This window comes from Salvelinus sp. IW2-2015, linkage group LG24 (genome assembly GCF_002910315.2).
Source record: "Salvelinus sp. IW2-2015 linkage group LG24, ASM291031v2, whole genome shotgun sequence".
In the NCBI taxonomy this organism is placed as follows: Eukaryota; Metazoa; Chordata; class Actinopteri; order Salmoniformes; family Salmonidae; genus Salvelinus; species Salvelinus sp. IW2-2015.
In genome coordinates this window covers 11,203,672-11,217,306 of record NC_036864.1, presented here as the reverse complement: position 1 = coordinate 11,217,306, position 13,635 = coordinate 11,203,672, and the positions used below count along the sequence as shown (strand labels likewise).

Genomic DNA, 13,635 nt, shown 5'->3' with positions numbered 1-13,635 from the left:
CCTCCATGGAGGTCACAGCTGCTGCTCAGCTCTGGATCACACAGCATGTGACAGACATGCACAAACTTACGTACGCAGATGAACAGGTAGAGGAGTAGAAAGGGAAACTGCCGTCACACCTGCTCTAATAGAATCTCAAATTCCTCTCCCTCAAACCCACAGTGGAATGTTCATGCATACACATTTTCTCATTACAAAATGACCTCTGTAATAAGAAACACCAGCTTTACGGCCTATGGAGTTTAAACAAGGCACAGCCGACAGAAAACCACTCTGCTTGAGGAGCCAATGACACTAGCAGCCTCTAGTGAGAGGCTAACACACAGTGTCTCAGAGGAGAGCCAGGCTGTTATTGCGCTCGCGGCCTCGCCCACCACGAACCAGGAACCTCTTAATGAGCCAGTCTGTGGGACGGGAGCCATATGGTAATGAGTGACACGCTAAGTGTGACACGCCACGCAAATCCACAGGTGGGCACAGAAAACAAGGAAAGGTTGGCCAAAGGAAGGGCTTTCACCTGAAAATAGATTGTGTATGTAATGTGTATCTGGGTAGTAGGGTAAACAAAATACACATTAGGTATTTTTATTTGGCTGCAATCTTTTGAATGATCTGGTAATGGGATGTAGTCTTATAGCGTTAGATAAGAGGACCAAGTACGTGTCCATTACACCATAGCTGTACGTTACCTTAGTAGCATGACTGTAACGTGGGAGGAGATACTACSACTAACCTAGCCCCTGTTGGGAGGTGAAACGTGTTAACAAACTCCAAGTCCCATACCCATGCGGTTACTTGAGGTTGCGTCCACTGGAAACGCAGTGAAGTTACGTGGCCATCCATAATAGGTGTTAAGCTGTGTAGTTAAGGTTTCCTCTTAACCTCCTGACTCTCTGGGGCGTAATCATGTTGGACTTTAGAGCCTCAAGTGCCAAGCACAAAGCTACTGGTTTTCATGTTGGTGAGGAGGCTGCTTAGAGGAGGCTGTGTGAACACAGGAGAACACAGAGCCACTTCACATGGTGGCATTGACCCACAGACAGGACAGGCTACTCTCTAGTGCAGAGCACAGGGCCAGGAGAATGAACTCTCTAACTCTACAGTCAGAATGAGATCAAGAAAGAAACACCGTAGTTGTAAAGGAAAGTCATTATTTCTAAACCTCATTTGCTGCAAAACGTAGGATCCTGTTTCTAATTGCACTTTAATTTACAACCTCACAAAGGTTTATTTAATTGCAATTCATTATGCACCCATTTGCGTAATATCACAGTTTGTACTTAATTGTTCAGCTTCTGTTCCTCATCTCTGTGTGATGATTACCAAATGTCTCTTCCTATCAGAGGACAGACGTCTCGTGTACTGCTCCTAGACATATTTCACCACCATGTTACAATGAACCTTCGTACTGAGACAGAGCTTAAAAGGAAAGAACCTTAAGTGTGTCATGTCCCTGGGCTGGAGCTTGGGCTACAGGGGCTGGACAGAGGGGGGGCAGAGACCCAGCCGCCTGCCCTCCCTGCGTCTCTTGTCGCTGCCTCCCATCAGCCACTTCACCCTGGTGAGCCAAACCCTGCCAACTGGAAATATTCTGGTTGCCCGGCAACACTGATGACATCAGCAACCTTCATCATCAGCCGTCCCTCCAACCCCAGGCACTTGGGTCTTAAAATAGCGACACAGATTATTATCAGGCTTCAAAATAGCAGCCATTTTCTCTGTTTTCTTTCAGCATAGATAGGCTAAAATGAGCCAGTATTCAGACAGATCTGGATAAAGGGGTGGGGGTCAGAGACTGCAGAGACTGTCTGACTGAAGTTAAAAGATGTGACTGTCTGTGATGTAACAGAAATGGAGACCGAGTGAATACTCTTGATAGGGGCAATAGAGAGGGAAGAGTGAAAGAGAGCGAGAGAGAATGATTGAAACGCAAAATGTATCAGCAAATCAGCTGACAGCGTGTGTGTCTGAGTGTACATGAAAGTAACGAGTGCACAAATCACTTCTACTTTATATCAATAAAGTCATCTTACCCACTGGCCCTGCAAAATGACATCTGATTTGGAGAAAGAAAACGAAGAAAAAACTCATTCAAATTCAAAGCCAAATTGGTCAATCAGTCAAACTCTGCCTGTAAGCTTGTTTACATAATTGAAATATGCTGTTCATATGAGATCACTGACAAGTTAGACACATTTAGCTGAGACTAATCAGAGGCAACATTTAGTAGAAGAGTTTGAAGCGAGCTGTTGATGTGCCGTGCCATTTTCATCAAACACAATTAAGAGGAACATATTTCTCACACTCTTACTGTTGCTGTTCAGTAGACACAACACTCCTGCAGTGACAGACGAGAAATAATTCTGTTCAAAACACCTGCCCCTTTGTAAAAACTCATTTACAGTTCTTTGAAGGCTGAAGGAGGAAAGGAACACTTATATCCACGACTGTACAGAAGCCTCTCTACTCATATCTACTCTGTCTGTCAGTTCATTACAAACAACACGGCCTCCTACAGTAGTGAGATCCTACTGTTTGAAACCCAGGGCCCACAGTAGATGTGAGGAGTTCCCTGGGTGGTCAAGGCGAGGCAGAGACACTGCTCCTGGCTCTCTGTGATGATACAGTTTGCCACACAGCAGTGGTACATTACACTAGGTTTGCTCCAGGGTAGAGAGAAGCCCAGGAAATGGCCAGGGACTGCTGCTTTCAAGCTGTGATACATTTAATTTTCTCAGATGGAAGGCAGGCGGCCTTTACAGAGCATGAATGCTTTGAATACTATTTCACTCTGATTCTAGATCAGTGATCTGGCAGACAGCCTCTTCCATTCAGATCATCTTCCACCACCTCAATACTGTCTCTAGATCAGTGGTCTGAAAGTGGTCAGACCACAGAATTATATCTTAATATAATAGGATCTCTACGGGTCAGACAGCCTCTCTTTGCGGTGTCTTCTAATTCAGATTACCACACGTCGCCCGCCCGCCTTTAAAATCTCTATCTCTCTGAGCCTCCATTCCTGCTGATTTTCATGCCATCGATTTCAGCTTTCCTTTGCTGAATATTACATTGGAAAGAGATTACAGGGCGTGTTGTGGAATGATTTGTGAAAAACCAAGAGTAATTGATTTTGTTCAATATGTATCCATTTTGCAGGGAGCTAGTAGATCAGCCTGGGTAGGCTCAGCAGTAAAGCCCCTGGATGGAGACAGCATGACTGCATTTGAAGGACAAATCTTTACAGGCATCTTACATTCTTTATAAATAAGTGGAAGTGTGTGATGGTTTATTCAACAAACAACTGTCCATGGAATGCATTCCAAAAGAGTTGTACTTTGATTTCCGAGAATGTCTTAAAGTTAGATTTGTGAGAACCCACCCAAACATTTCAAAGTAACATGTTTGGAATAATAATGTTGGGAATAATACCAATAACTGTGTTGTTTCTTAAAGAATGTGTTTTTTCAGTGATCTTGGGATTACTGCAAGAACATTATGCATTAAATGTACAATCCTCTCCAGAAGCCTAGGCTGCAAGCCAATGTCAACACGCACCACAGTTAGAATTTTGCCATCACTGCAGTTCGCCTCGCTCTTCTCGTGAGAAGACAAGACTGGGGCTGATAAATGGGTTTGATGGATCACCTGTCACAGAGAGGTTGAAGCACAGTGTGCTGAAATCCTTAGATGACATGTGAAATTAATACAGTACACGGGGGAGAATTCAGAAACTTACTGCCAAGCCTGTCAGGTTGTTCCACAGGACTTAATTATGCATGCTTTCTCCCAGAATCAAAATGAAATCACTGCAGAGGTTTCATTTTCCAGCTGTCAATATAAAGGGAAATGTTTAGCCCAAAGTTTGGGGCCCATTTCTAAACATCTGACAGAAACTGATGCTCTAGAAGGTTTGTGTGACAATGGAGAACAGAACATGCCTGCAGCTTCCTCATCTCTCACAATAACACAGACTGCTCACACACACACACACACACACACACACACACACACACACAACCACACAACACACACACACACACACACCACCACACACACACACACACACACACACAACACACACAACACACACACACACACACACACACACAACACACACACACACGACAACAACACAGCCAGAGTGCCTAAGGGTGAGAGAGGACTTTTGGTTATTGTCAGAGACAGACTCCTCTACTCTCCAGTGAACAGGTTGAGAACTGCAGGCCTTTATTCCCAGTTATGGCTTTGAGGTTAGTGCTGCCGCCAATCACACAGCCTGCAGTGGATGAAGCTCCCTGGTCTGGACTGCMCTAGCACCACAGAGAAGCTGGGAAGGTGCCAGGGTTATTRTTCCAACTCAATCTATCAGCAGTCTGAGGTTTGACTGAACTTCAGCGAACCGTAGGCGGACAGTGTGAAGGAATCCTATCATACCTCTCAGGGCTAGGACTGACAGAGAGAGCACCAAGGATATGCTCTGAGAATCAGCCTGTCGTCTCTGATAAACCTCACATCAACACCACAACCATGGAGAAGAACCACCTCGTAGGAGAGTTAAAGAGCCGGGAAAGGAACTGGGCACGGACACACACACACACACACACACACACACACACACACACACACACACACACACACACACACACACACACACAAATAGAATGGATGAGCTAGACACAAAGGACAAGTTGGGGAAGGAAGGAGTCTTTTAAAGACATCCAGACTGATAGATGTCTCATAAACCCGTCCTCTGAGCTCCGTGCTGGACAGGCTCTGAGACTCTCCTGCAAACAGGAAGAGTAGAAGAGGAGACAGTACGGAAACAGCCAGTGGCTTTACACTCATCTGAACTGTGTGTGAGACGTGTGTGTGTGTCGATATGTGTTTGTATTGGTGTGTGTGTGTGTGTATGTGTGCCATCTGGCCGTTCAGATCACACTGTACCAGCCAACCAGTAGGAGGCAGTCTTTGATCTATCTGCTCACTGTGGAAACTGTGTGTGTGTGTCAGGGCCACACGCTGGGATGTCAATCACTCATCCCACCTCATCCCCCATTGGCCCTTCAGAGTAGATTTACACCCTTGCCAAAAAGCCTYACGTAATAATGCCTGTGTGGCGTGCCTGCTAAAACAGCACTCATGACTGATCAGTGAAATATGAGGAGAGGAGCCAAAGAGAGGGGTCAATTCCATTTCAACTCTGTTAGCGCTAGTGGAATTAACTGAGGTTCAATTGATCAATGTGACATTTCCTCTGTTTTTCCAGTTCACCAGCTGCATTTAAATTCTTCGGAAATCGACTGGAATTTAAATGGAATTGACCTTAACTCTGGGGCAAAGCACCATCGATTTCAGGCAAAACGATGCACTCCTACAGGTTTCCATATACACGGACGATACAAAACATTAAGAACACCTGCTCTTTCCATGACAGACTGACCAGGTGAATCCAGGTGAAAGCTATAATCCCTTATTGATGGCACTTGTTAAATACACTTCAATCAGTGTAGATGAATGGGGGGGAGACAGGTTAAAGAAGGATTTTCAAGCCTTGAGACAATTGAGATGGATTGGATTGTTTATGTCATTCAGAGGATGAATGGGCAACACAAAATATTTAAGTGCCTTTGAATGGGGTATGGCAGTAGGTACCAGGCGCAACAGTTTGTGTCAGGAACTGCAACGCTGCGGTTTCTTTCCAGGCTCAAMAGTWTCTCGTGTGTATCTAAAATGGTCCATCACTCAAAGGACATCCAGCCAACTTCACACAACTGTGGGAAGCATTGGAGTCTACATAGGCCAGCATCCCAGTGGAACGCTTTTGACACCTTGTAGAGTCCATGTCCCGAATAATTGAGGCTGTTCTGAGGGCAAAAGGGGATGCAACTAGGGCTGTTATGGTGGCCATAGTACCGCCACACCGGTGGCCACGAGTCATGTCACCAGTCAAATTCCATGTGACCGTTTAGTCACGGTAATTAGGCTTCTCCAAGCTCTGATGCTGCTGATGGTCATTTGTAGACTACCAAACTTGCTACTGCTTGGTACTCAGCACTCTATTGTCCCTCGAATCACTCTGACATATATGCAAATGTGATCGGAAATGTAATCAAACACTTCATGAGAGCCCATGAGCTCATGTTGCCAATATTTCTATAGGCTATACAATTGCGTGAGAAGAGTGATGGCCTCTATTAAAAAGAGGAGGGTCCCATCAGCTTTCTATAGGCTCGGCCAACTATATTTATTTCTCAACTTTCCTAAAATGAAGCACTCTTTACAACAGGAGTGTAGCCTACCTGGCTGGCATGAAAATGAACCACAGGAAAAGCGTCTTCCATTCGCTATTTAAGTGCAYAGATGACATGTATTTTTTTCCGCTGCCCCTGTTTCGATACAGGTGCATGRTAATGGTCCATTCTAAATCAAAACAAATTTCACACATATATTATTTAGTATATGTAAAGTGTGAATGAATGATATATGCATATATATTCACTTGTGAATGATGCCCAGCAAAAGGCAAGAAACAGCGGATGCTTTTTTTGCATCTTTTTCAAATCATAGTCCCACACCTCATGTAGCCTAGCCCATAGACCTATATGTTTTAATAAGGTTAGTATCACACCTCATGTAGCCTAGCCCATAGACCTATATGTTTTAATAAGGTTAGTATCACACCTCATGTAGCCTAGCCCATAGACCTATATGTTTTAATAAGGTTAGTATCACAACTCATGTAGCCTAGCACATAGACCTATATGTTTTAAAAAGGATTGTATCACAACTAAAGTGGCCAAATAACTTCTTAAAGTGAAGCTCGATAATCCGCTTTACAACGGGTGTAGAGCTTAACTGACAACATACGCAGCACGTGAGTTTCAAGTTTGCGGAATAACATTTTCACTATAAAAATGCACCTTTATAATAAAAGCATTACATGCATAAAACGCATTTGTAGTCAAATGCCATTTTGAGAATGGTATTTTCCCCCTAATGAAACATTCACGCTCAAAGCCTACTGCCGTGTGCGCATTACTGAGCTCATAATGTGAAGAAATAGCCTAATAGTTTATCAACATTTTAAGCTAAACATTTGTTGTGTCAAGCTCATTATGTAAAACAGTTTTTGTTGATGCTAGTGGTTGTATTAATTTGGGATCTATCGCATCCCACAATTGTCCCAGACTATGTTTGGAATATTTATTTATTGCACAGAATAGGTCAACTTTTGTACTATGGGTGATAGTAGATTGACATAGGCTAGTGCTTTTGCTGTTCGTTAGTCCTACTCATGTTGGCTGACGAAAAGTAAATGTGGGCAGTTCTTCCAATATCTTCAATATGCGCCTCGGAATTGGATAATGACACGCGCAGTTGCGTCCCCGATGTGTCTGTCTTCACTTGTAGCAGGTAAGAAAGACCCGATCACATTATAGCCATGTGAGTGAGAGGTGCTTCGGCACGCAGCCGGGAGAAGGGAATTATAATTATTATATTCAGCCCAAGGGCACAATGGCTATTGGCCACAAAAGGCATGGATCTTTTTAGGCGGMATTACGGCCACACAAAGGGGATGCAGCTGGGAAATTCAAGGCCTTATCAAGTGCTTGTCAAATTGTGAATGAGAGACTGATGAAGTGTGTATAGCCTGCGCAAAAAAACWAAGCAGAGATCATGCCTTCCGTGCAACTTTTTTGAAATCATCATTAGTCGCATCATGCAGTGTTAGAAAATCAGAACCTATAGCACAATAGTTGTATCACAACTAAAGTTACATAAATAACTCTAAATTAAGCATATAGAAGTACCTCTTTCTTTGTTAACCACGCAGCACAGAATAGCCACATATGCGTCCTCCCTCAAATTGTTTGGAGAAAATATCCTTTCTAATTTATTCAGTTTTGTTCAATTGTATTCTTTATACTATGGAATAATGTCACGGAATTCTAAGCAAATCTTGTCTGCTAAATGAACTAGTGTAGCCCACAAGCCATATGGCACAGCCAGATCAGGACCTAACAAAGACAACTTAGAGTATGATATTCTGTTCTTCTGAAATAGACTACATTTTCTTAATATCGTGTTTCTTTAGACCGGTCTAAAATAAATAATGGATTTATTGTGAAGGTGTAGGCTATATTAAATGGATTTGTTAAACTTTTTTAAAATGTAGATGTTCCAAAGGTCTACATCAGTGACTTGTAGTCTATGCATGGAAGCCAGGAGATGCTAAATGTGTTTATGTCACAGCGTATCCGTTTCACCTGTCTTTGTGATTGTCCCCACCCCCCTCCAGGTGTCGCCCATCTTCCCCATTATCCCCAGTGTACTTATACCGGTGTTCTCCATTTGTCTGTTGCCAGTTCATTTTGTTTCGTCAAGCCTACCAGCCTTTTTTCCCGTGCTCCTGTCTGTCTCTAGTTCCTGTTTTCCAGCTTTCCCGGTTTTTGACCATTCTGCCTGCCTTGACCCTGAGCCTGCCTGTCGTTCTGTACCTTGTTATACCACCCTGGATTACTGACCTCTGCCTGCCCTGACCCTGATGCCTGCCTGCCGTTCTGTACCTTTCGGACTCTGCTTTGGACTACTGACCTCTGCCTGCCCTTGACCTGTCGTTTGCCTGCCCCCCTGTTTTTGTAATAAACTTCTGTTACTTCGAAACTGTCTGCATCTGGGTCTTCTCCTGAGCCTTGACAATTTACGTTAATTAACGGTCAATTACCGTGAGACCGGCAGTTATTTGCTTGACAATCACCGGTTGACAAAATTGAATGACCGCCACAGCTTAGGTGCAACTCAATGTTTGGAAGGTATTCCTAATGTTTGGTATACTCAGTGTATATATAGGCTTTTGAGAAAACCAAAGCAACATAATGGTCATCTGAAAAGACGAAGGAAGGCTCATACTGTATATTGTATCAACTGGAGCTGTTGCACTGTAGCACATTGGCTCAAGACAACTAACAGTGGATGATTCAGTAAAACACCAAAAKCCCCGTTTTGCGTGGTAACTCCTGTAGGTTACTGCTACTGAGTTAACAACACCCATTTCCAGGGAGGTCTGGAAGAGAAAGAGCCATCTCCCCAAACATGCTAATCTTGGCTGAGATCCAAGACAGTGTTAGGTGGATTCTCTCTCACCCGTACATTCTCAAGGTCCATGTCTTTTTTTTATTGCATATTTAACACAGAGATGTCTGCTCTTCCCCGATTAATTCCCTGTCAGGCACACAGAATAGTAAAAAAAAAAACGTCCATGGCATTCAATGCCTTTCTCGGGCCGCCTTCTCTATCACATGTAATACTGATTCGTGGGACTGGGGGTAATCGAGCCGAGGGAGAGAGGGATATTTGTACGATGGCTCGCTGCCTGGAACATGGGCTGGAATCACCCACCAAGTGGCTAATAGGGTCTTAGCGACTCTAAAGTCATTCGAATGTGACAGTGGAAACAGGGGGAAACAATGCAGTATAGCCTTGCACTCAAGACCCCAATTACACATCTCATCACCAATATAGACAACAGTGATGATGGATGATGGGTCAATTGGGAGGTATTATATACAAAATGAATCACACACTTTCACCAACAAGAAGAACTTCCCCTCCTTATCCATTGTAAAGCTACTAGACCACAGCACATGGTCTATGAATGATGAACTGTGAACTGCTTTGAAAGGACTAGTATTAATGAGGTTAGATTGAGAAGCTGATTATGTTAATTGGGTGGCTGTGGGAGCATAGTGAAAGCCTTAGGGCACTCTAGGACCATTGCAGAGCAGCCCCAAATCCTTGTGGGCTAATTCCTCTTCTTAGCATGGCACTTAGTGAAAGAAATGCCCTTTCCTCTGGTGCTCCGTATACAGTATAAGTGCGAAGGATGAATTAAATCAGGAGCATAGTCCATGCACTTAATCCCTGCAAGGGGCTTTCAAGGAAGAGTTCTACTGTGGAGATATGGCTATTTGTTATGCCTTTTCAAGGCCAAATTAATGTCAATGGGCTGATAAAATACTACCAAGACTGTAACAACAATTCACTCACACTGACAATTTCAGAGTACACCCCTAAAATAGAGTAAAACTATAATACATTAACATTCTCAAAAGGTGCTCAGAGAATAGAGTCCTGCATTTATMATTTGTTACAACTATTCTTTCGTTCTGAGCCTTTAAATGAGATATAGGAGAGATGTTGTGTCAGATGTATTACCACAGCCGGTATCAAGAAAACTAACTATTGTCCTAGTGTAACATGTAGTGTCCATTATGATGTTCCAGTAGCGAATGAAAGTATTACCAGTCTGCCACCAGTGGTCCAGTACAGGCACTCCAAAGCTCCTTTTGGCCCAGTTCAGAGTCTCCACGTCACAGCGCTCTCCAGCCAAGAAAAGGCTCTTCAATCTGGAGGAGCAGAGAGAACAGTCAGGCTCTATAGGCCAGAACAGTGTAATAGAGTAGTGGCAGATTTATAAGGAAGCAATAAGGCCTGAGGGGGGTGTGGTATATGGCCAATATACCATGGCTAAGGGCTGTTCTTACATACGACGCAACAYGGAGTGCCTGGATAAAGCCCTTAGCCGTGGTATATTGGCCATATACCACAAACCCCTGAGGTGCCTTACTGCTAATATAAACGGGTTACCAATGTAATTAGAACAGTAAAAATACATGTTTTTTGATACCCATGGTATACTTCAGCCAATCAGCATTCACAGTTCGAACCACCCAGTTCATAAAAAAACAATATAACAGCCAAGGAATGTTACGGCTAAGTGTTTTCAAGTTATAGAAAAGTGAGCTGTGCCAGTAGCAGGGTGAATAGAACAATAAACTGGAGTTTTACCAGTAGACTATAATTGCCTTACGAGTCTCAGACAAACTTGCATAAAAACGTGTACACAAAACAGCACATATTGTTCCTGTTGATCTGAGTAAAAATCCCCCTCTAGCTGTGGTTATACAGATACAGCCATGCTAATCTTCACTCAGGGACCTTGACATGGTCTGATAAAGCAGAGAAGACTTCATTTGCTGTCAAAACGTCTGAGGCCATACAGTTTCCATGGCCTCCTGCCACACATAACTCAAGGAATTCTAATTTGTATAGGCCTCAGAGGAGGCTGGTGGGCGGAGCTATAGGAGGACGKGCTCATTGTAATGGCTGGAATGGAATCAATAGGACGGCATCAAACATATGGAAACCGTTCCATACTGTATATTCTCTTCCAGTCATTACAATGAGCCTGTCCTCCTATAGCTCCTTCCACCAGCCTCCTCTGATTGGTCTGTTATCTGGGTTAGGGTGAGGGTCTTGGTGTAATCTGAATGAGAATGGGTAGAAGAAGCAGGGTCACAGAACTCTACAGAACATCCAGAGAATCACTCTGCTGCTCTTTGCTCCGTATTCTACACAGCACGCCATTTAARTGTAAATCTCACCCGTGACACCTTGCACTCTGTTCCCTGCCCCTACTCTGGAACAATCTGACTACAGATGTTGGGAGGAGAGGGGAGAGACAGGCAGCCATGGATGGTTGGATCTGTGTGTAATTCATGCAATTCATGTAATTCTCCATATCTTCAGAGGCCCAGATTCAGCCTTGGACAGGCAACAATAGTCCCACAGTACTATACCTAACATAGTCCCACAGTACTATACCTAACATAGTCCCACAGTACTATACCTAACATAGTCCCACAGTACTTCATACCACATAGTCCCACAGTACTATACCTAACATGTCCCACTACGAATACCTAAACATAAGTCCCACTGTACTATACCTAACATAGTCCCACAGTACTTACCTAACATAGTCCCACAGTACTATACCTAACATAGTCCCACAGTACTATACCTTAACATAGTCCCACAGTACTATACCAACATAGTCCCACAGTACATATACCTAACATAGTCCCACAGTACTATACCTAACATAGTCCCACAGTACTATACCTAACATACTCCCACTGTACTATACCTAACATAGTCCCACGTACTATACCTAACCATAGTCCCACGCTACTAAGCCTAACAAGTCCCACAGTACTATACCTCCCACAGTACTATACCTAAAATAGTCCCCACAGTCTATACCTAACATAGTCCCACAGTACTTATGTTACCTAACATAGTCCCACAGTACTTATAAGCCCCCACAGTACTATACCTAACATAGTCCCACAGTACTATACCTAACATAGTCCCACAGTACTATACCTCCCACAGTACTATACCTAACATAGTCCCACTGGGGAAGTTTGTGTCTCATTAACAACAATGAGAGAGGAAACATTCGCCCCCATAATTGCATTTAGTGTGCATGTGTTTGTGTGTGTGTGTGTGTGCGCTTGTGTGTGTCTGTGTATGTGCACCTTGTACGTGTCACCTTGCAATGAGAAGGTATATCAATGGCACATATATTCCTTGAAAGATGGCACATGACATCCCAGATAATGCATGATATAAATCCTGCAAATGTTAAGCAAACAGGCAGAGTCAGTCACAAGCCAAGCTTCCTGGTTGCTACAAGCTGGAAAATGTTATTGACTGAAATCATGAACTTTGTCACCCAATAAGTAAGAGTCTGCTCTGCCTGTGAGCATTGAGTTAGTGCTCCGGGCTATGTTAATAAGGGCTATGAAATGGTGCTTGCTCCATTGTGCTGTGATTGTTCCTCTGTGTGGGTTGAACGGTAAAGCTAGACGCGACTCCTACTCCAGAGAGCTCCAAACCCGCTTTTCTATTACTTTTCTGACATCTGGGGTGATGAGTGAAATTGCTCAAGCTCGCTGATAATGCTCCAAGGCCATTACAGTGCAGAGCCATTCCACGGAAGCAACTCATGTGTTGTAATAACAATAGTCATCGTGAAGTACCCAGCGAGAACGAAATACTGGGCTGAAAATGGCAATTTTGTGGTTTTGGCAAGTCTGTACCTTTCAACACTTGGAAAGTGCTACACAGGCAAATAAGATTTTCTGAAAATCAGCACACAGGAAAGTGCATCTATAATGACTTTGTGGCACTGGAGGAGGCAAGCCCTCTTACCGTGCCCTTCCAGCGCAGCCGCCTTCTTCTTTAAAAGATGTTTGCGAATCGCAACCAACTGACAGGTGCATACACCGCTACCTACTCTACTGGCGTGTGAGGCCGGTCACGACCTATCTACCCTTCCAGTCCCTTTCCAGTACTTTCTGTGTTAGGAGGCTAATGGATAATAAGTCACGTGTGTGATTGGCTGGACAATCAGCCCCAACAGGTGATTAGGCTGCTGCTGCTCACATTGGAGGGAGAGGACTAGAGATACAGTAGCAGCAGACAGTTTGGGGCTGAAAGGTAATCTTAAACTGAGAGGCTTTGTTATTTGAAGTTATACTTTAAGTGTCTTATTTGTAAGCATTTCTGTTGGTAAGTGATGTAATAAAACCTAATTTCTGTTGGTAAGTGATGTAATAAAGCCTGATTTCTGTTGGTAAGTGATGTAATAAAGCCTAATTTCTGTTGGTAAGTGATGTAATAAAACCWAATTTCTGTTGGTAAGTGATGTAATAAAGCCTGATTGCTGTTGGTAAGTGATGTAATAAAGCCTGATTGCTGTTGGTAAGTGATGTAATAAAACCT

At 43.5% G+C, this 13,635-nt stretch overlaps 1 protein-coding gene across 1 annotated transcript in view; it reads right to left on the bottom strand.

Annotated features, from left to right (window-relative positions):
• LOC111951519 (acyl-CoA synthetase short-chain family member 3, mitochondrial) overlaps positions 1 to 13,635 on the bottom strand; it is a 41,257-nt gene that overhangs the window by 17,662 nt on the left and 9,960 nt on the right. The window contains exon 9 of the mRNA XM_023969653.2: positions 10,306 to 10,409. Within this exon, the coding sequence (XP_023825421.1) occupies positions 10,306 to 10,409 (104 nt within the window). The remainder of the gene's footprint in view (positions 1 to 10,305; positions 10,410 to 13,635) is intronic.